General features: G+C 47.1%; 1 protein-coding gene across 1 annotated transcript in view; it reads left to right on the forward strand.

The window, feature by feature from the left end:
* Window positions 1-21401, forward strand: part of ITGA9 (integrin subunit alpha 9) — a 355238-nt gene that overhangs the window by 325742 nt on the left and 8095 nt on the right. The window contains exons 26-27 of the mRNA XM_047770180.1: window positions 1586-1687; window positions 14329-14448. Coding sequence (XP_047626136.1) covers window positions 1586-1687; window positions 14329-14448 — 222 coding nt within the window. The remainder of the gene's footprint in view (window positions 1-1585; window positions 1688-14328; window positions 14449-21401) is intronic.

Raw genomic sequence — 21401 nt, forward strand, 5'->3', positions numbered from 1 at the left:
AGATCAAATCTGTATCCTTACGGATCCAAGTCAGGGTTGTTACCACTGAGCCACAATGAGGACTCCTATTGCTGTTTTATTAAAAGACAATAATTAGTGCACAATTCCCAGATCAGGTCCACAGGGTGGCATCCCCATGTGTCCTCCCAGGAAGGTTTTTGTGGTTTCTTTGGAAGAGATGAGCTGATCCCCTCGGAAGAGTTTTCTATAGAGAGAGTCCCCTGCTTTCATTTTGGAGGGTGGGTTTAACCAGAAGTGGGTTCAGAGCCAGCATGGGCTATGGACCTCTTAGCGTGGCAGGCGAGCTGAGTGACCATGGGTGGGTACGTGAGCCCAACCAACGCCCTGACATCATGCCACTCAAGGCCTAAGCGCACAGAAAAGAGAGCCGGCACCCTCTGGCTTTGCCAATGAGCTAGACAATGATGTTAGTTTTTGGCATCTCCTTCCCTGGCATTTACTTCTCTCAAGAGAGACTTTACCTTCTCATGGAAGAGCCAGTATTGCTGTGACAAATTTACAAGGGTGAAAAATTCACAAAGATGATTTACTTCCAGAGGAAAAAGTAACTGATTTCCCAATAACAATGGAGACACCGCAAGTCTAGATATTATAGGATGGGGATCAGAGCAAAGTTCATGTGTGTAAGACCCTGGTTGGGAAGGGTTCACGTTGAAAGTGAATAGTTCTTATTCATTCTGTACCAGCTGATGTTCTTGTCTCTTACTTAGGACTAGGGGGTTCTTGAAGGTCCTGGGTGCTGGCTGTCTGCCCTCTGTTTCCACGACAGGAGCCGGCCTGCCTCTCCCTCCACAGCCAGTGCAGCCCCCTCTGGACCACTGGCTGGACATTCTGGCCCTTTCCCTAAGCCTTGGTTTTGCCAACCCCTGTGTTTTTCCACACTCCTCCATCCCTGCCTTGGAGCCATTCTCTTATTATCTGGATTGGTGGCCTTGCACCGGAGCCCACACCAAGGCTTCCCACTCTGCTCTGGCTGCTGGGCTCTTCCCGAGTCTTCCCTGCACCCACTGCCACCCGGGCCCCTTTTCCTCAGATCATCACCTAATTATAAGCCAGATCCTTCTCCCTCTCTCATCTCGCCACCAGCTTAAATGGCTTTGAGCCCCCAAAAGTAGCTGCATTTAAGAGCAAAGAAAGAGTTAAGAGGAACTCTTGTGAAGCATTTGAGGTTTGTGGTCAAGGCGGGAAGATGCTTGAGCAATGTAAATCAAATGCCTTCGGTGGAATGCCAGGCCCTGATTTGTTGTGCACAATTAAACAGCTTCATTTATTCTCTACTCTTTGTGAAGATGTCAATACCAAGACCCAAATATCTGGCTTTTACCCCTTGGCAACCACAGCACACAAGCCTGCGTGTGTTGATGACTCGGCCAAACTCCAGGGCTTTTCAGCATCTGCCGTGTTAGGAAAGAATCCTCCAGAGAGAGGCTGGAAATCTGTTCCGTGATAAAAGATTTTTGTCCAGTCCCCATGGAATCTTAGCCTTTCAGTTCTGCCTGGGACCTGGAGGCCCAGCCATGGCAATGGGCAGACCTTACAGTGAGGCGTGTCGTTTCTTCCACAGGACAGTTCTTCTGTCATCCAGTTCATGACCCGTGCCAAGGTGAAGGTGGACCCTGCCCAAAGGGTGGTGGAGATGGCAAGTGGGAACCCAGAGGAGATGACGGTGAGTTAGCCCTCCTGTGGGCAGTGGGGGAAGCTGGGTGGCTTGGGTGGTTTGGCACTGGAATTGGAGGGTAAAGACTCTGAGCCAGGATGTCAGCTTTGTGGTCCACCGAGACCTTGTCTGCCCTGGCTTCCAGGCCCCCCAGGGAGAACTTCTGCGGTCAGCTCCAGTTGGGACAACATTGTTCTCGAGGACACTGTTGTTATGTGAACGCTCCCCGTGGTGACCAGCCAAAGGAAAAACTGTCTGGAAGTGCCCTTGACAGGGCTTGGGTTTCCACTCTGAAGCCAAGACTATTTTTATCTTTCTCAGACCTTTCCCTGAAACCTCATCAGCCTTCCCCATCACATTACTCCATGGATAAACACTGGGTGTTTCAAAAACAAGTTGTTTGAGTAACTTAAAGGGGCCACATCCTAGTTGCCAGGTCCTTGAATCTTCTCTCTTGTTTTCTGTATAACTCTGTATCCTCTGTCAAGTACAGTGGGCAAGCAGACCTCAGGATGTGGGAGGTGCAGCAGCTGGGAGCTTGGATGTGGGAGAGGCTGGTGGGAAGGGGGGTCCTGAGCATTTGGCTGCCTTTTATTATTTTTCAAGCCCTGAAGAGCAGGCTTATCCTTTGACACCTAGACTCGGGGTCTAGGCACACAGGAGAGAGCCAGCAGCCTCGAACTGGCTTTGCCAATGAGCTAGACAATGATGCCAGGTTTTGGCATTGCCTTCCCTGGCGTTCACTTCTCTCAGGGGACACTTCACCCTCTCATGGAAGAGCCAGGATTGCCGCGACAAATTTACACTAAGTGTTGACTGATTTTCCAATAACGATGGAGCCACCACAATCTAGATGTTAGAGTGGGGATTGGAGAAAGGTCACACTTCTAACACCCTGGCTGGGAAGGGTTCATATAGAAAATAAATCTGCCACCTTCATGAACCCTCACTTCTCAGCAAGAGACAAGATCAACTGGTATGGAATGAATAGGAATCTGAGCTTAGGTTGAAGAGGTCAAAGCTGTCCCAGGGCGTGGGCATTCCATGCCTGTCCTCACATCAGGAAACTGTCCACACAGCCTTTTTTTTTTTTTCTTTTTGGGGCTGTACTCACGGTATATGGAGGCTCCCAGGCTAGGGATCGAATCAGAGCTGTAGCTGCCAGCCTACACCACAGCCACAGCAACGCCAGATCTGAGCTGCATCTGCGACCTACACCACAGCTTATGGCCATGCCCGATCCTCAACCCACTGAGCAAGGCCAGCGATCAAACCCACAACCTCATGGTCCCTAGTCGGATTCGTTTCCGTTGCACCATGATGGGAACGCCATCATTTCTTTTTTAATTTTTAAATTTTTTTATTTTTTATTGAAGTATCATTGATTAACAATGCTGTGTCAATTTCTGCTGTACAGCAAAATGATTCAGTTATACATATATATACACACACATTCTTTTTAAACATTCTTTTCCATTAAGGTTTATCATAGGACACTGAATATGGTTCTCTGCTATGCAGTAGGACCTTATTGATTTCCCCCTCTGTGTATATAGTAGCTTATGTCCGCTAACCCCAACCTCCCACTCCATCCCTCTCCCAGCCCCTCCCCCTTGGCAACCACAAGTTTGTTGCCCTGAGTCCACACAGTCATTTTAATAACAGACACTTAACAGGATGAAATGGAATCACACTGGGATCCTTCATCCCTAGGGTCAACGCTTCTGGCAAATCACGTATTTGCAGTTGGCTCTTGCCTTGTCCGTCCTCTCAGCCTTTCGGTCATTTAACGGCTAACCCAGACCCTCACCTGGAAGGTAAAGGAGAATGAGGATTCACTGCTCCTTGTCAAAGCTCTGGCTTAAAAGTTTTAGAGAGGGAGTTCCCTGGTGAGGTAGTGGTTAGGACTCAACGCTTTCACCTCTGCGGCCCGACTTTGATCCCTGGGTCTGGGAACTGAGATCCCACATCAAGCCACTATACGCCATGGCCCCCTGCCCAAAAGAAAAAGTTTTTATAAGATGAAATACATGCCTTACATGAAAGGTTTGGGACGTTCTGGTAGAACGCAGTGTTCCCATTTAAGAGCTAACAAGTAATTAACAGATTTCCTACAGGTGGAATCCCTTGTGTAGACGAAAAAAGACCGCTGGTGTATTGCCTCTGATTAGAACACTGAGCTGTGGGATCCAGGAAGATGTTGCCTCACATCCCGTTGTTGGATTCTGAGTCACTAGTACGCCCCCCAAATACCACTTCCATTTGTTACTGTTCCATGTTGAGCACTCTGGTGATTTTTTTTTTTTTTTATCAAGAGTTCTTTGGAAGAAGCTCTCCTTTTCAACTGATTTCTTTCCTGTACTCCTAAGACCAAAGCAGCACCGATCGGAACCCCACAAGGACCACCCCCACCCCTGTCTCCTTTCTTTCCATGATGTTGTCGTTCACCCCGTGAGCGAAGATGCAGTGCTCCAGTCTGTTCTCAACTTTCCTGGCAGGAAAAGAAAAAATCTTTTCTGAGGAGGAAGGTTTGCCTTTTCAGGCAAACGCATTCTTCCCCGCATGATTCTTCTGAATGGCTGGCGCTCTGTCGTTCATTGGAAGGGAAATTTCCATAGAGGCTGGCCACCAAACTGAAATTGGGCAAAATCTCGCACAAGATTTGGGATCAGGCACCACATCTGTATGGCCTTAGAATGAACAAGATGTGTTCTTGCAGCTGGTAACCAGCAGGGTATGGGTGAGAAGAGGAAAGCAGTCCGTTTTTTAACCACATCAAGTGGGCATGGTGATAACGTCAGTGGAGAGGGAAATCAAATAATTTTCCTGTGATTCTTTGTGTTTTTTATTTGTATGCCATGGTGTGAGGAATGCTTTACAGAGAGTATGGGTGAATACCTAGAAATATGAACTAGATATCTGAGGTGTTTTCCTTGATTATTAAAAAATACATCCCAGGACTTCCCTGGTGGCTCAGTGGGTTAAGAATCTGGCGTTGTCACTGCTCTAGCTTGGGTTGCTGCTGTGATGTGGGTTCAATCCCTGGCCCAGGAACTTCTGCCTGCCATGGGTATGGCTGGAAAAAAAAAAAATTGTATTCAGGGAGTTTCCGCTGTGGCACAGTGGGATCCACAGTGTCTCTGTAGCAGCAGGAACATGGGTTTGATCCCCGAACGGTGCATTGTTAAGGATACCGTGTTTCCACAGCTGTGGCATAGATTGCAACTCTGGTTTGAATTTGATCCCTAGTCCAGTGACTCCATATGCCGTGGAATGGCCAAAAAAAAAAAAAATATATATATATATATATATACATTCAAGGTGCCCTCCCCAGCTGGTGTTTACCATCCGTCCAAGACCCATCACACCAGCTTACCTGGCTTTGTACAGACCCAAACCTGAGAATTCTGCATGATATCTGTAACCACCTTCATTGCTGATTGTGCCAATAATATGTTGAATTTCCTATCCCTGTTCAACCCAACCCTTCTTACTTTTCCAAGAGCCACTAATGAGGCTAGAAACGGCCCCAGGGCAAACCAAGAATCTACAGCACCAGCTCAGAGAGCCACCACCCCAGACTCCCTTCTCAGGCAGCATGAGAAGCTTGTATGTGTTACAGAGTGCACCTATTTTCTTGATATTTTAAAAGAGAAGAACATGTGCTGAACATGGAAATCCACAGATGAATTAGTAAGTCATTGCCATGAGGCATGTGTTCCAGGCCCAAATTCTCGGTGCCAGCAGGAGAGACTGACCCCCATCTTATTTTGGCAGAATCAAAATGGATTAGGAAGATATCAAACAGCTCTCAGAACTGCTAGGAAGCCTGGAGAACCTGACTGGGGGTGTGAGAAACCTGCGGGGTTCAGACCACAGGCTGGGACAGGGCCCAGAAAGAACATGATGTGGGACCCTGGACACAGCTTCCCTGGCTTCTCACGGCTCATGCTCAGTATTTATTGGGAGCTTGCAGTGAGCCAGGTGATTATTAGGTATTGGGGATGCAACAGGGGACAGAATAGCCTTGGTCCATGCCTTCCCGGAGCTGATGGAGAGGGTGACAGAACATAAGGAAATAGACTCAAATCAAGGTTCATTCCAGAGAAGTAACCTGCTTTAGGTTGAGGAGAATCTGAAGGAATGCTTCTCCAAGGAGGCTGAGATTAAAGAGTGAGGAGGAATTAGCTGGCCAAGCACAGGGGCAAGTGTCCTAAGAGGAGGGAGAGCTGTCTGAAGACAGCTTGGCATGTTCAAGGCTGAAAGACCTGTGTAGCAGGAACCTGGTGAGCAGTGAAGGAGACATCCATGATGGGAGACAGGTGAAGACAGCCAAGGGTGAGCTTTCAGGGGCCCCAGCCTTGCTTGATTCTGTGGAAACTCAGCACAGACGACACTCAAGGTTCATTCTGCCTTGACGTGAGGGGGCTGGGCTTTCTCGCTCCAGTACATGTCACTTAGTGGCTGGGGGCTGACCGGGGGGATATATCCCTCCCCGCGTGCCCCGGGGGAAGGTGGCCTCTGACAGTGCCCTCCACTAGAAGTGAACACATGAAAAGGGGAGGTGAACATCGCAAACGGGCTAGAGGAACCTGAGAGCTCTGGCAGAGACCAGCAGGGTGGGACCCAGATGGCAAGTCTCCAGGCAAACATCAGCGTCTTGGCTCTGCCTGTCTTCTGTGTCCCCCATTACACCTATTGATTTCCTTCTTTGAGATTCGTGATGTGCTGGGTATTTGACGTGATTAGTGCCGATCACTCTCACATCACCCTTGAGAACAAGATGTCATTACTCCCATTTTCTGATGAGGAAACTGAGGCCCCCCACCACCACCACCAGGTGAAGGGACCTACCAGCGCCTTGATGCCGCAGCTCAGCAGTGGAAGAGCCGGGTCTGGCGCAGGGCCGCCTGTGTGCAAGCCCAAATCTCCCTCAGTCCTCCTCTGGCCCTCGCTGCCCTGTGGCCCTGGCCCACACACGGTGGGAGCACCGCTCCGGCAGATGGTAGGAAAGGCAGTCTCGGGTGGTAAACAGCTGGCCCTTCGTCTTCGGAGTGACCTTTGGCTCCAGTGACCTCAGAAGCACATCATGTTCTGACTTCGTGGTCTGTCGGTTCTGGATCGCTTTCTACTGTGGCCTGGTCCCTAACTAGATGCAAGCTACTCATCAAGAGAATCAGCACTCATCCAGGGCCTCGTTGCCTGTGGTCCAGGAGCTACATCCCCTTCCCTTTAAAGAACAGGAGTGATAAGAATCAAATCTCTCAACGCCGGGTCTGGCACGCAGTAAGTTCTCAGCAAGTGTGACCCGTTATTAACAACAAAGCAGTTAATTAGCACCGGCCCAGCTCATTCCTCTGCAGATTCTAACAGAGCAAGGAATTCCTGAACGCTGGCACCTGGCAGCCAGGGGCACGTTTGACGTCTTTGTTTATTACACCGCAGACTTAGGACGTGCATCTTTTGCCAAACGCAGTTTATTTTCTGTTCGCTCCTGTCATCTCCAGGCTCCCCGGGGCCGGTACGCTTTCTGAAGGCTCTGGTCTGAGAGCAGTTGAGGATGTGGTTCTGCTGAGAACATTTCCTGCAGCCCCCACAATCCTGTCTCCCTGCCTCTCCCCCACCGGCTCTTCCATATAATTAGAAGCAGGTGAATACGTCCTTTCATGGTCCCAGATGTTCTTCTTGTCCCACTTTTTATTTTACATAAATTCCTCCCTGCTGTAAGACCCATGTGTGCTGTTGCTTGTGGCAAGCATCTTGCCCTTTTGATTGTCCTTCAGCCAGCCGGGCCTGGGGCTGAACCTCCCCTCAGCTGCTGCTGACTCTGAGCTGTCTCTTCAGCCCTGGACACCCTGCTTCCAGCCAGGCCTGGGCCAGCTGTACCCCACTGTGGTCATGTTCTCAGGTCATTTGGAGACCTGAGCATGTCCAGCCATGCCACTGGGCATATTTACAGTGGTTAGAACGTAAAAGTTTCCAGATCAGACAAGTGAGTGGAGTGCTGTGGTTCAGGGTTGCCAGCTGCCTCAGACTGGAAGTTGGCTCCTGGGGTTCCCCGATGCTGGCTTGCCAACCTTAGGTGCATTCAAGTTTACAGCCACAGGCAGGATGCCCAGCGTGTGGGCCTGCCATCGCCCCAGCTGGCTGCCTGTCCTCCTCAAAGAGTCCATTCAGGCACATTCTCGTGCTCCTCGGTTCTCTTTATGTTGTACTAGTTAACGTCCGACACACGAGCCCTCCAGCTTTCGTCCATGGCTGGGCCATCATTTAGCCCCTCACTGATCCGAACTTCTGTCTGCCCCATCTCTCAGCCTCCTACCACCCTGTCAAACCAGCAGACTCCCCTCAGCCTCAAACTTTTTCTCCTTTCTCATCACCTCCTTTCTCTCAGGGAGTGTGGATCTCCCCTGGGGAAACCACTTCCCCTGCAACCCTTTTCCTGGGCCTGTTTGTTCCTTGAACCCCACCACAAAAAGTTCTTCCTTCTAATCTGTATTCAAATTAACCAGAATGTTCTTTGCAAAATGCAAACCATGTCAATCCCCTGGTTAAGACCTTTCATTGGCTTCCCATGCCTCTTAAGATAAAGCTTATATTCTTTTTTTTTTAAGGTTTAATTCTACAGAAGTACCTTTAATGACATATTTAAATCATCCCTTATCTTTCCTATACCTATTAATAATTTTAATTTTATCTGATAACTTTATGAATTAATCTGAAGATTCTGAGGGATTATTTAGAAGGCGTTTTCAAAGCTGTGCATCCAGAAGATAAAAGAAGTACTGCATTACTTTTTGGAATGATTTTTCTCGCTAAGGAAATAGAGAAGAAGAATCAAAAGCTTGGATTTCACTGTGTTATGAAAAGAAAAATAACAATAAGCTAGATTATTTAGGATTTAGAAATTAAGTTCAAGGAGTTCCCATTGTGGCTCAGTGGGTTAAGAACCTGACATAGTGTCCCTGAGGATTCAGGTTCGATCCCTGTCCTCATTTAGTGGGTTAAGGATATGGCATTACCAGCAGCTCACCTGGGAACTTCCATATGCCACAGGTGTGGCCATAAAAAGAAAAAAAGAGAAATTAAGTTCAAAATAAGCACAGGTTTGGTTTGATAGTGCTGGCCATCTAAAAGATAGATGGGGGTGTTCCTGTCATGGCTCAGTGGTTAACGAATCCGACTAGGAACCATGAGGTTACGGGTTCGATCCCTGCCCTTCCTTAGTGGATTAAGGATCCCGTGTTGCCGTGAGCTGTAGTGTAGGTCGCAGACTCAGCTTGGATCCCACGTTGCTGTGGCTCTGGTGTAGGCCAGCGGCTACAGCTCCAATTCAACCCCTAGCCTGGGAACCTCCATATGCCACGGGAGCAGCCCAAGAAATGGCAAAATGACAAAATAATAATAATAATAATAATAGATGGGGCCAGTTTTCAGATGGAAGCCACATGCATCTTTAAGATAAAGGATATAATTCTCGACACAGCTTCCAGCCCTTTCCATCTCTCCAGCTTCATCTTGAACAACTTCCATTGGCTTTTTGCTCATTCCATTTGCTCCAACCTCACTATCTGCTGGCAGCTCTCAGCCCTGCCAAGCTCACTTCTGCCACAGGGGTTTTCCACATGCTGTTCCTTCTTGGAATGTTGTTCCCTCCCCCCTTTGACTAGTTAACTTCTGCTTATCCTTGAACTCTCAGCTCAAGCAGTTCCTCAAGAAACTCTTTCTGACTGCGATACTTATCTCAGAGTCTTTTATAAACATGAACCTCTCCTTTGGAGCACTTTCTAAAGTTATAATTTTGCATTGATGTATCTACCTGGCCAGTATTTTCTACAAGCTGGAAGCTCCATGAGGGCAAAGACCACCTGTTTTATTCATCAATGAATCCCCACAATGCCTGGCACATAGTAGGTCCTGTACACACATTTGTTGACTGGATGAATGAATGAGTGGAGGACGAACAAATAGATGGATGAGTGAATGGATGGCCAGGACTATCCCCAAAGAAATAACATTCTCGGATGTATTTTTGAAGTAGAGAAAAGAGAAGCACACTCAGCAACTCCAGCTTCAGATCCCGTCCTCTCTTTTGTTGAGACTGAATCATATGCATACTTAATCAAATGCTCTGGCAGAAAGGACACTGAATTGATTAAAGCGTGCATTCAGGAGTCATATAATGAATCACGGCCTTGGTTTAGGTGATGGGAGAGTGTGCATTCAAACCCTTGTTCTATAAGAATTCGTAGTTCACTGGAGTCTGTGGACAGGAAGGTACATCATTATCTTACAGAGTGAGAGGGACTTGGAACCGAGATGATAAAGTGCTCCACGGTGGTTTTAAAACTAAGCTTTGTGTTGGTGGTCAGTGGTAATGAACCCAGCTATTATCCATGAGGACCTGGGTTCGATCCCTGGCCTCACTCACTGGGTTAAGGATCTGGCATTGCTGTGGCTCTGGCGAAGGCCAGCGGCTACAGCTCCAATTGGACTTCTAGCCTGGGAGCCTCCATATGCTGCAGGTGAGGCCCTAAAAAGCAAACAAACTAAGCTTTGTGGAAGTCGTGGGTTGTCTTGAGTTGGTTCAGAGGCTGCTGGGGCTGAGTTAGAAGGGACTGGCTTGGGATGTGGTGCTGATCAGTCAAGGCTCCGGCTGCTCACCTTCCTCATAAGCTGAGAATTTCCATTTTATTTATGTTTTATACATCAGGGTGCTATTGCAGGCTTTCTCTAAGAGAGGTTGGAAATTGCCATTTCCAGAAGTTCAGATAATGATTAGTTCTGCTGAAAAGAGCAGAGTAGGTCAGTCTTTTTGTAACAGAAGACATGGGAGACATGGGAGCAGAGTCTTTGCTTATAATTTTTTTTTAACATGACCTTAACATGTCCGTTAAATGGTGGCTTAGTGGTAACAAATTCAACTAGCATCCATGAGGACACGGGTTTGATCCCTGGCCTTTCTTAGTGGATTAACGATCTGGTCTTGCTGTGAGCTGTGGTGTAGGTTGCAGACACAGCTCAGATCTGGCGTTGCTATGACCTGATGTAGGCCAGTATCTCCAGCTCCAATTCAGCCCCTAGCCTGGGAACTTCCATTTGCCACGGGTGCGGCCCTAAAAAACCAAAAAAAAAAAAAAAAATCAGTTAAATTTTGAAACAGTTGAAAGTAGAAAAGGGAAAAATACCCATAGTATCCCAAAACACCTATGTACTTTACATTTTTCCTGCATTTTTCTGCAAAGCTGGAGTCTTCTGTAGGTCAAATGGATATTGATTTTTTTTTCATGTAACCTTATGGCATTTATCATTTTTTCCATTTTATTATCATATTTTCAGAAGTACGTAAAAGTTAGAAAGCAGGCAGAAGATGATTACATGTCCTCTCAGTGGCAACCTGGAGTATTCCCTAGCCCTTTCCTGCTCAAAACATGGTCTGTGGACCAGCACCATCAGCATCACCAGCGGACATACCTGAGATGTCCCATCCAGACCCACTGATTCAGAATCTGCATTTTAACTAGATGCGATTCTCATGCACATTAAAATTTGTGAAAAGCGCTAGTTTAATAGGCCTGCCTAACACCAGATTCTGTGAAGTTACATATGAACTTGTAGATAACTAAGTTATAAACACCTTTTGCCAGTAAAGATGAAAATGACTTCTGCCTGGCAGAAAATATAATCCCAGAGATTGTAGTTATTGCCCTGCAGGCTATTAACCAGTTTTGTATCTGATTTCAACACTCTTTTTTTTTTTTTTCCTTTACCCACATCCTTAGATCCTTCTTTGAACTAGCTTTACCACCCTGCTGATTCCCTCGGCCATGAATTAAATAAACCTTTGATATGGATTGGCTGTCTATTTGTATGAGAGTCATGGTTTTAACTTTTGGAAAATCATACTTGGATAGTGAGACTTATAATCATTTCGATAGCTCTATGGTGTTCTACTTTGTGGTTTCCATAATTTACTCACCTCTTGCTCTCTTGTTAGACTTTTAGAATATTGCTATTTTTTTTCATTGAAGTTTTGGTCATTTACAATGTTGTGTCAGTTTCTGCTGTACAGCAAAGTAATTCAGTCATATATATATATATATATAATTTGTCATATTCTTTTCCATTAAGGATGTTTCCAATTCTATACCAGTATAAATATTTCTGCAGTGAACATCTTTGGCTATAAAACTTTTTCTGTGCTTTACGTTTCTTGCCTTCGAATAAATTTTCAAGTACAGAATTAATGGGTCAAAGAATACGAATGTTTGTAAGATAAGCAGTGTTGGAGTTTGTCAAATGGACAAGAATGGAAGAGCATTCCAGGTGGCAAAAGCAGCCTGCAGAAGAGTTCCCACTGTGTCTCTGTAGCAGCAGGGGCAAGGATTTGATCCCCATCCCAACACAATGGGTTAAGGACCTAGCATTGCCACAGCTATGGTGTAGGTCGCATCTCCAGCTCAGATTTGATCCCTGGCCCAGGAACTCTATATGCTGCAGAATGGCCAGAAAGGGGACGGGGCGGGGGAGGGGGGAGGAGACACAGAACAAAAACAGCTTACAGAGAGACATCATAGTTCTCAAAAAGAGATAACTAATTGGTTAGAATGTGACTACAGGTCCTGCCAGGGGCTAGAAAGGTAGTAAAGTGACCAGATTATAAAGAGACTGGTACCTGAACTGTGTATAGTATAAAATGAAGTTATCTGTAGTATAAACTGAAAAATGACATGATGAGACCTGTTTTAGGAAGACAGCTCTTTAACAGCAGGGAGGCTCCTCCAGGGCTTCTGAAATCATGCCAGTGAGAGAAGCTTAGGCTTGAACCAGGGTAGTACCTGGGGATAGAAATAAGAAGATAGAAAAGATATTTAAAAGGTAACAGGAATGGGATTAACAGATGCAGACTACTATGTATAATATAGATAAGCAACAAGGATATCTTGTTGAGCCCAGGAAATTATAGCCATTATCTTTTAATGGAGTATCATCTGTAAAAATATCATCTGAATCATTATGCAGTATGCCTGAAACTAATATAATATTGTAAGTCAGCTAAAGTTCAATTAAAAAAAAAACATAGGCGTTCCTGTTGTAGCTCAGCAGTTAACGAGCCCAACTAGGATCCATGAGGACTTGGGTTAGATCCCTGGCCTTGCCCAGTGGGTTAAGGATCCAGCGTTGAAGTGAGCTGTGGTATAGGTTGCAGACACAGCTCACATCCTGTGTTGCTGTGGCTCTGGTGTAGGCCAGTGGCTACAGCTCTGATTCGGCTCTTAGCCTGGAAGCCTCCATATGCCACAGGTGCAGCCCTAAAAAAATAATAATAATAATAATAAAATACATACATATATACATGCATACCATGGACTGATTGAAAATGTTTTAATTTTTTAATTAAAGAGATTCAAGGGCTTGACCAGGATCATCCCCTTCATTAGTGATGGAGACAAGACTGGATTGTCGGTGCTTCTCTCCCTGTGGTCCATGCTGCTGTTTCTTTGGGTGTTTATGGAACACGTGACATCTTAGAACTGCAGGATGCTCAGATCATCCCCCACAATGAGTTTGCTAGAGTTGTGATATGCAGGAACCAGCTCTGCCAAAGCATAAAGCACACGTCCAAGAAGATGAACGGCATCCCTAAAAATAATAAAAGATTAAGCACACATTCCAGGGAAGTGACAGGACATTCTTATGGAATTTGCCAGACTAAACTGCAGTGGATACTCTTCACCGTCTCTGAATCCACAAAACCAGACCTCCAAGGTGGCTTTGTCAGGAGGCATATTTTTGGACCCCATGGGGGTGGGCAGCATCCCTGTGCAGCCATCGGGGTTATCCAAGGGATTAGACTTTACAGCTGACTCCCTTGAGCCCATCTTAGCAATCAGTTGTCAACGAGAAGGTTCAGCAGAGCTTCTCTCTGAGACAGAGGCCAGGAATGCTCATAAACCATTGTACTTTCCCTTTCACAGAGCAGAATACTGAGTAGAGTATCTTGTTTGCCTAAGGGTACACCTCTCAGCCACGGTGCCTCATAGTTGCCTGTACAAGACACCTCGACAGATTCTGATTGTGGGAGGCAGTTGATCCACAGCTTTTTAGGGACAAGAATGCAAAGGCATGGATCTGTCTTTTTTAAAAAAAAATTATTAGAGTATAGTTGATTTACAATGTTGTGTTAGTTTCAGGTATACAGCAAAGTGACTCAGTTATACGTATATACTCCTTTTTAAGATTCTTTTCCCATATAGGTGATTACAGAATGTTGAGTAGGTTTCTCTATGCTATACAGTAGGTCCTTGTTACTTACCTATTTTATATATAATAGTGTGTATATGTTAATCCCAATCTCCTAATTATTTCCCGCCCCACCCCAGCCCCATGTTTCCCCTTGGGTAACCATAAATTTGATTTCAAAATCTGTGTTTGTTTCTATTTTGTAAATGAGTTCTTTTGTATCATTTTTTATTCCCCATGTAAGTGATATCATATGGTATTTGTCCTTCTCTGAATTATTTCACTTAGTATGATCATCTCTATGTCCATCCATGTTGCAAAAAAAAAGGTAGGATTCTCTAACCTGAACCAGGTAGAAAAAAGTAGGCTCCTCTTGGGAACCCTCTCACTTCTGCTTTGCCTCACAGGTGGTCTTTGAGGCGTTGCACAACCTGGAGCCCCGAGGCTACGTCGTGGGCTGGATCATCGCCATAAGCTTGCTGGTGGGGATCCTCATCTTCCTGCTGCTGGCCGTGCTGCTCTGGAAGGTGAGTGGAGATGGCAGGTGCACCCGGAGTGCCCGCCCAGATGCCCAGCCCTCCCACCTCCCCCGTCTCCTGGGCTACAGCTTTCCCGTTGGGACTTCCCTTGTGGTGCAGGTACAGCACTTTGAGTATGGCCCCCTCTAGGCAGTGAATGGAATGTTGGCTCCTCTTGAGGCCATTCACGCCTGAGGATTGGACCACTTTAGAGGCAACCCCAAAATCTCAGCCCCCTCTTCTCCTGCCTTCCTTAACGGAGTTGCCACCAGCCCTGACACAGAATGGTGGGAGCCCAGCTCCAAAACAGAAGCTTGGAGAGTAGCAGCTGGGACCGGGACGGGAATGGCTAACTCACATCCTTGACATAAAAAACAAGAAAAGAAACTACAGAGCAGCTCTTTGTTCTTTTCCCACCTGGAATGTGGAAAAGGTTTCTGCCAGAAGACTCCAGAAATGGAGGTGGGCGGGAGCTAAGTGTCCAGAGTGTTGCCTGGGTCACTTCACCAGAAGTTCCCCCAACTCCTTGGGGGTTCGTTTGTGCCCCAAAGGATAGATTTACCCTGCCTCCTTCACCGGGGACCACCTGCTCATCCTTTGTGTCCTGCCTCTTGTCACTTTCCCAAGGGAAGAAGGGCTGTCCTCACCCCCAAGTCTAGAATGGTTTCTCTTCCTCACACGCTCTTCTCAGAGACCTGAAGTCCTTAACCTCAGAGCCTCTGTGTTCACCGCTAATGTTTTCAGAGTCATGATGTGAGGAAGGTCTGTCTCTTCCACTGGGCGGTGATGTGCCAGGTGAGTGGGGTCCTGTCTGTTCTTCTTTCCACCGTGTTGCCAGCTCCTCGAACAGCACCGGGGACCACAGCTGGTACTTTCTGACCCCACGTCCCTGCTTTTGCAGTGTTCCGGCTTCCAGAGGCAGGTGGAAACAGCCTCTAACACAAGTGTGGATGGATGCTTTAAATTCAAGGGATTGGTTTCTTGGGGATTCCAAAATAATTTGTATTTATTGATCAAACATAAAAATGTATCAGTAAGAAAAAAAGTTGTCAAATATTCAGAAGTGCCTGGCCCAGAAATAACCATGGTGAACCCAGCATCATCTCTTCTTGATAGACAGAGACCCGGCATTCTCATAGCACCTGCCTACTTTTGAATAATGTGTTAAATTCTCTAGTAAAACACTTGGTATATTTACAGGTGCAGGACCTCTAAGGTTAAAGCCATGGCTTCAATTATCGATCTGAAAAAAAGTGTAATAAATATACTTGAAAGCATCCAAGAAGTCTAGAAACAGGGAAAATCATGGGTTTCTTGTGCATTTTTTCAGATTGACAGTTGGACTGATTGCTTTAATTTTAGAGATTCTTCACCTGAAAAAAAGGGGTTTGGAGGTCAAAAAAAAAGTAGATTGAGCATATTACTTGAAAATAAGTTTATCTTAGGTTCCCATGCTTTTTGGACATCCCACGTACTGTTTTACAGCCTGTCTTTCCCTGAGTGCAAAATGGTGACCATCATTCCATGTTGTTAAAAACCAGTATCCAGCACTGCCCGAAGGCTGCAGATGTCTGAGGATTACTCACCCAGCACTTGGGTGCTGGGACTCAGATAGCTCAGGGCTTCACACTCCTTTTAACAGTGCCACAGTGACTATGCTTGGAGCCAAATCGTTGCACCCATCCTTCACTATGTCCTTCAAATGAAACCGTGGAAATGGCATTACCGAGTCAAAAGAAATGCATTATTTTAAGCCTTTTATTACAAGTTGCCAGTTGCCCTCTAGAAAGGTTATACCCATCACCCTCCCACAAGCAGAGTATCCACAGTGCCCAATTTCCTGCATGTTTTGCCAGGAGCGGATATTACCTTTAAAAAAAAAAAAAAAAAAAAACCTCCCCATTTGTTGTTTGTTTAATCTGCATGGCCAGATAGAGTCTTAATTCACCCTTTTCTCCATCTCCAACTCCTTCCTGCCAAGGCGTCTGGTCTGTGGGTAGAGAACAAAGCCAGTTCAGTGTTTGGGGCTTTGGCGGGGGAGGTGTAAGAGAGAGAGACTTCCTTCTGCCTTTGTGTGGACATTTCAGAAGAAAAGAAACCCATCCTCCACGGCTGGGTGCGTGGGACCAGAGACACAGAGTAGCTGAGCGTGGTGGCCATGTCCTCCCCACTCTCAGGGCTGGCATGTCCTCCGTCTGGCTGCCACTTGGCCCCTCCACTCAGGAGCACCCCCTCTCCCAAGCACACACTCCCTCCTCCTTCACCTGCCCTCTGTTTCACTTTGCTCCTGTTGTATTTGCTTAAAGAATGTGGTTGCAGGAGAAGGTGTCATGGGGTAGCCAGCATCCTGAGGTCACCCAGCTGTGTGTGATCCAGAAAGCTGGGCCCCAAGAAGGCAGACATTTCCTTCTGCCATGGACTGGCCCTAAAATCAGAGTGGTCAAGGGGTTGCAACCCGACAAGACCTCTACAGCTGGAGGTAGAAGTAAGGTCCTAGAACAGCTCTGAGGAAGCTGGCGATTGACGCCATATGGGTCCAAACAGCTTTGCCAGGAGTTCCCACTATGGTGCAGTGGGTTGAGAATCCAACTGCAGCAGCTCAGGTCACTACAGAGGCGTGGGTTCAATGCCTGGCCTGGCGCAGTGGATTAAAGGCTCTGGCATTGCCACAGCTGTAACTCAGATTCAGTCCCTGGCCCGAGAACTTCCATATGCCAGGGGTGCAGCCATAAAAAACCAGCCAACCAACCAGCCAACTGAACAAGAAGCTTTGCTCACCATCCGAGAGCAATATTGGTTTTAACTCAGATTTATTGAACACTTGCTTTGAACCAAACACTGGGCTAGGAGCCTGGATACCCTAGTGATTGTGACTCTGCCTTGAACGCCTCTCCACCTAGCACACAGACCTATAAATGTAATTGAGGGTGGTGGGTGCTGTGCAGTGACTATTCTGGAAACTGAGAAGAAGGCACCATTAATCCCCCTGCCCCCACTCCAGGGGATGAAAAGGCAGTTGGGTACAGCATAGTAGGTGAGGGTGTAGACTTTGCAGGTTGACAGCTGTGAACTGGAACCCTGGCTGTGTGACCTTGGGAGAGTGGCTTTCCCTCTCTGACCTCCATTTCCTCCTCTCTAAAACAGAGCCCCTAACATCTAACTTGAGGTATGGAGGTAACACAGGCAAAATGCTTAGCACTTAATACATAGAAGCCCCCAGTTGTCGTCAGAGGACATTTCACAAATGAGGTGTCATTCAAGTCTGAGCATAGATTTGATTTGAGTCTTCCAGATGGGGAAGGGCAGATGGATTTCCCACACAGAGGGGAGAGAAAGTGAGAAAATGAGCAGGGTTTGTGAGGAGCAGCTTGTGAGTGTGTCTGGATGGTAAGTCAGTGACTGGTAATAAGATTGCCTGGTTGGGAGCGATCCTGCTGACCTGGAGATAGGGGAGCCTGGAGGTCCAAAAGCAGAGCAGTGACCTGACCAGTTCTGCTTTGGGAGAGAGATCTGGGGTCAGGGTGGGGCCAAGACGGTCCCCGTGGGGGAGGGGAGGACCAGTTAGAATAGGCAGGATCTATTGGTGACTCATTGGACTTGAGAAGCCAGGAAGGAAAAAAGTGGCAGCCCCTCTCTGTTTTCAGCTTAGACAATGGATCAATGGATGGTTTCTTGTAACCAGGGTAAGGAAGGCAGGGCTTGAAGTCTTATCAGGGAAGATGAATCTTGGGCTTTCTGAGTGTATGATGCCTACAGGAGACCAGACTGGGCTTTAGTCACTCCCAGCCCCGCCCCCACCTGTCACCTTGCTGGTTTGGAAGCAGTCCCTTTGGTTTCCAGGACTGAACGTACTCATTTCAATTATCACAGGGGTATTTTTTTTCCGATTGCAAACACCAGAAATCCATTCACAGTCACTTCAGAGAGAGAAGATGAATGTGAGAGAGGATTGATTCTAAGGGTGCAAGGGACTCCTCAGTCCCAAAGGAAATGCATGCATCCAGACCCAGAAAGAGTCCAGAAACCCAGGCAGCCTCCCTCCCTCCTCCCCTCGCTCCCTTTGCCTACACAGTCTCTTCCTTCTGCTCCTCTGCACACCTGCACCCTCCTTCCCCCACAGCGGACCACGCTTTCCTACACACAGGGGGAAATGGTTGTCCCCACCCCCTCCAGACTCACCTCAGTGACTTCAAGCCACAGACACGGGCTGCTTAGCCACCTCTGAGTCCCAGTCCTACAAGCCTGGGCGAGAGAATCTGATGGGCTCAACTTAAGTCACATGCCCACAACCCTAGCAAGAAACTGGGAGGCTGCAGGGAAATAATCTGACCAGAGTAGGCTGGGTCCATTGTCCCCCACTGATCCAGAAAGCTAAGGCCAGGGCAGGAGAAAGATGCCAGGTGGCACTTTGCAGAGGCCAGGTTGGGGTGGGGATGGAGGGAATCTTAGGGAAAAAAGGAAATTAGGCAGATACCCCAGTGGCCTTCACTGCAGCAGAGTTACACGGTTGTCAGTGGGGCTGTTGCCCAAATGACAGGCTTCTGTACAGTACAGAGTAGCTTTACTGCACAACAAACTGTCCCCCAAATTGTGTTCCTTTCTTTCTTACGAATGAACGGGTCAGGCAGGGATCCAGGAAGCGTTTGGCTGGGTGATTCTTCTGTTCCACGTGACACTGAGTGGTGTCACACAGGGGCATTTACCTGGTGGCTGGGCTGGTCTGCCTCACAAGACAACTTTATTCACATCCTGGCACCTTGGGTAGGAATGGCCGGGAGGCTGGACTCAGCCAGGCCCCCTCCCTCTCTGTGCAGACTCAGGGCCTCTCCAAGTGTCCCTTCCAACAGAATGTGCTAACCTTTTTACATGGTGGCTTCAGTTCTGGGAGACCATGGTGACAGCTGCCAGTTCTCTGAAAGGCTGTCCCAGACCTGGCATGGCATCATTCCACTGTACTCTGCTGGTCAAAGCAGTCACATACCAGCATAGAGTCAGGGAACAGAGGAAAAGATCCTGCCTCCCAATGGGAGTGGTAGCGAAGGGTTTGTGGTCAGGTTTTACCTGTCATATACATGATGTTGAGAAATAGAAACGAAATCTGGTGTTCCCTGATGTCTCAGTGGCTAAGCATTCGGTGTTGTCCCTGCTGTGGCTCTGGTTCAATCCCTGACCTGGAAACTTCTCCATGAATGGCCGAAAAAAAGAATATAGGCAAAATCTTAATCTTTCAAAGTCACTAGGATGATTCGCCTAACTGGAAGTTTTGTTGCTTTAAAGTATATGCAACCTCATCTCTCTTCCATTGTGCCATAGATAAAATTACCATTGAGCTCTTTGTAGGAAAAAAAAAGTGCAAGGTTCAGGAACGCACTCAGCATTCAGAGTGGGCCGTCTATTCAGGCAAATCGACAGGGTGACAAGGAGCTCCACAGAGTTTCTTTGGGAAAAATATTTTTTCCTTAAAGGACTAACTAAATCAAATGACTTTATAGGACATTGAAAAGAGCAGATGAGATGTAGGATTGTTTTGAAAACCTAAATCTTCCAAAAACTTCACCTACAGACCTCTTGTTGACTCAGATTCCTATTTTTGTAACCTAAGAAAGATTTGTTATATGTAGAGGTCTAATATCATATTGACAGTCCAATGCACAGGCATCTATTGATTAATGGGCCTAATATTTGAGTGACATGGGAGATTTAATTGGTTCTGGAATATTACCATATTTCATATATCGTTCCCTCCAACTGGTTCTGGCTTATTACCGTATTTCACATATTATTCCCTCCAATCCTTTCAAGGGGAGAGCTACTGCGTGGTACCCAGTTGCCACGGCTACCAGGAAACACTTCACTGGGCCTTTGAAGACAGGTGGGCAGTGTTCAAGTCCTCTTCTCTTTCTGGAGCCACATCTCTTGAAGTTCCCTTTGGCATAGCCCCTGACACAGCTCCCTATGGTTGCTTGCCATTGCCTTGCACTCATGAGCCCAAAATGGTTGTTCCCCAAAATGTATCATATAAACATATTGTGGCATGGTAGCAAAAACTCCATAAGGCAGCTGGTCCTGTGCAGATGGATTTTTTGGTGTCTCAAAGGCCTGCCAGTCAGCATGTTTTACACTTGCAAGCTGGCCAGTGCCTTCACTCAGCAAACAGTATTGAATGCCTCTTGGGGCCAGCCTGGGGCAAAGGGACAGGGGTAGTAAGCAACAGAGCCCTCACTCAGGCTTGAAGACTCTGGGGAAAGCAGTTTAGTGAGCAGGTGGTAGCTGAGCCAGTCACCCTGAGGGGTGAGCAGGACTGGCCAAGTAAAGAACCCAGGCCCCAAGCTCCTGACTGCCACTTAGGTATGTCCTACATGTAGCCATATGCCACTGACATGCCCATCATGCTCTGCTTATCCTAAATAGAAACCCCTTATAGGGTCAGCAAATGCCTTCTCCAAAGCTGAACTCCAGGCTCTCCACCCCATGCTCAACCTCCTCCTCTGCTTCTGAGCAGACCCTAGGGCCTTCCAGAAGGTCAGCTCACTGGCATCTCAGGCGCTCTCTCTCTCTCTCTCTCATGCTTGGCGGCAGCAGGCCCTGGCTCCAGCGCAAGATCCACAACGAGGGCCCCGAGTTAACCAGACCCTTCTTCAAATACTGAAATGGATCCTAATCAGCCTTCCCAGAGCTGGGCCCTTAGCAGACACTGGGAGCCATAATTTAAACTTTATGTGCGAGGATTACAGTAGCCTGCCAAACCACCATGCAGGAAGAAAACTTTGAAATCAGAAACTCTTTTAAGGGAGAAAAATCCAATGAGTCCCCTCTCCTTTCTCTAGCTCCTGACTGGGGTTTGAAACTGCCTGGGCCTGGTGCCTCTGCAAGACAATCGTAAAGGTCTGTTTAGAGGAGAAAGTTGTAATTGTTCAGAGATCATATGTGACTTGCACATTTAAGAAGTGCCTTCAGCTCAT

This window comes from Phacochoerus africanus, chromosome 1 (genome assembly GCF_016906955.1).
Source record: "Phacochoerus africanus isolate WHEZ1 chromosome 1, ROS_Pafr_v1, whole genome shotgun sequence".
In the NCBI taxonomy this organism is placed as follows: domain Eukaryota; kingdom Metazoa; phylum Chordata; class Mammalia; order Artiodactyla; family Suidae; genus Phacochoerus; species Phacochoerus africanus.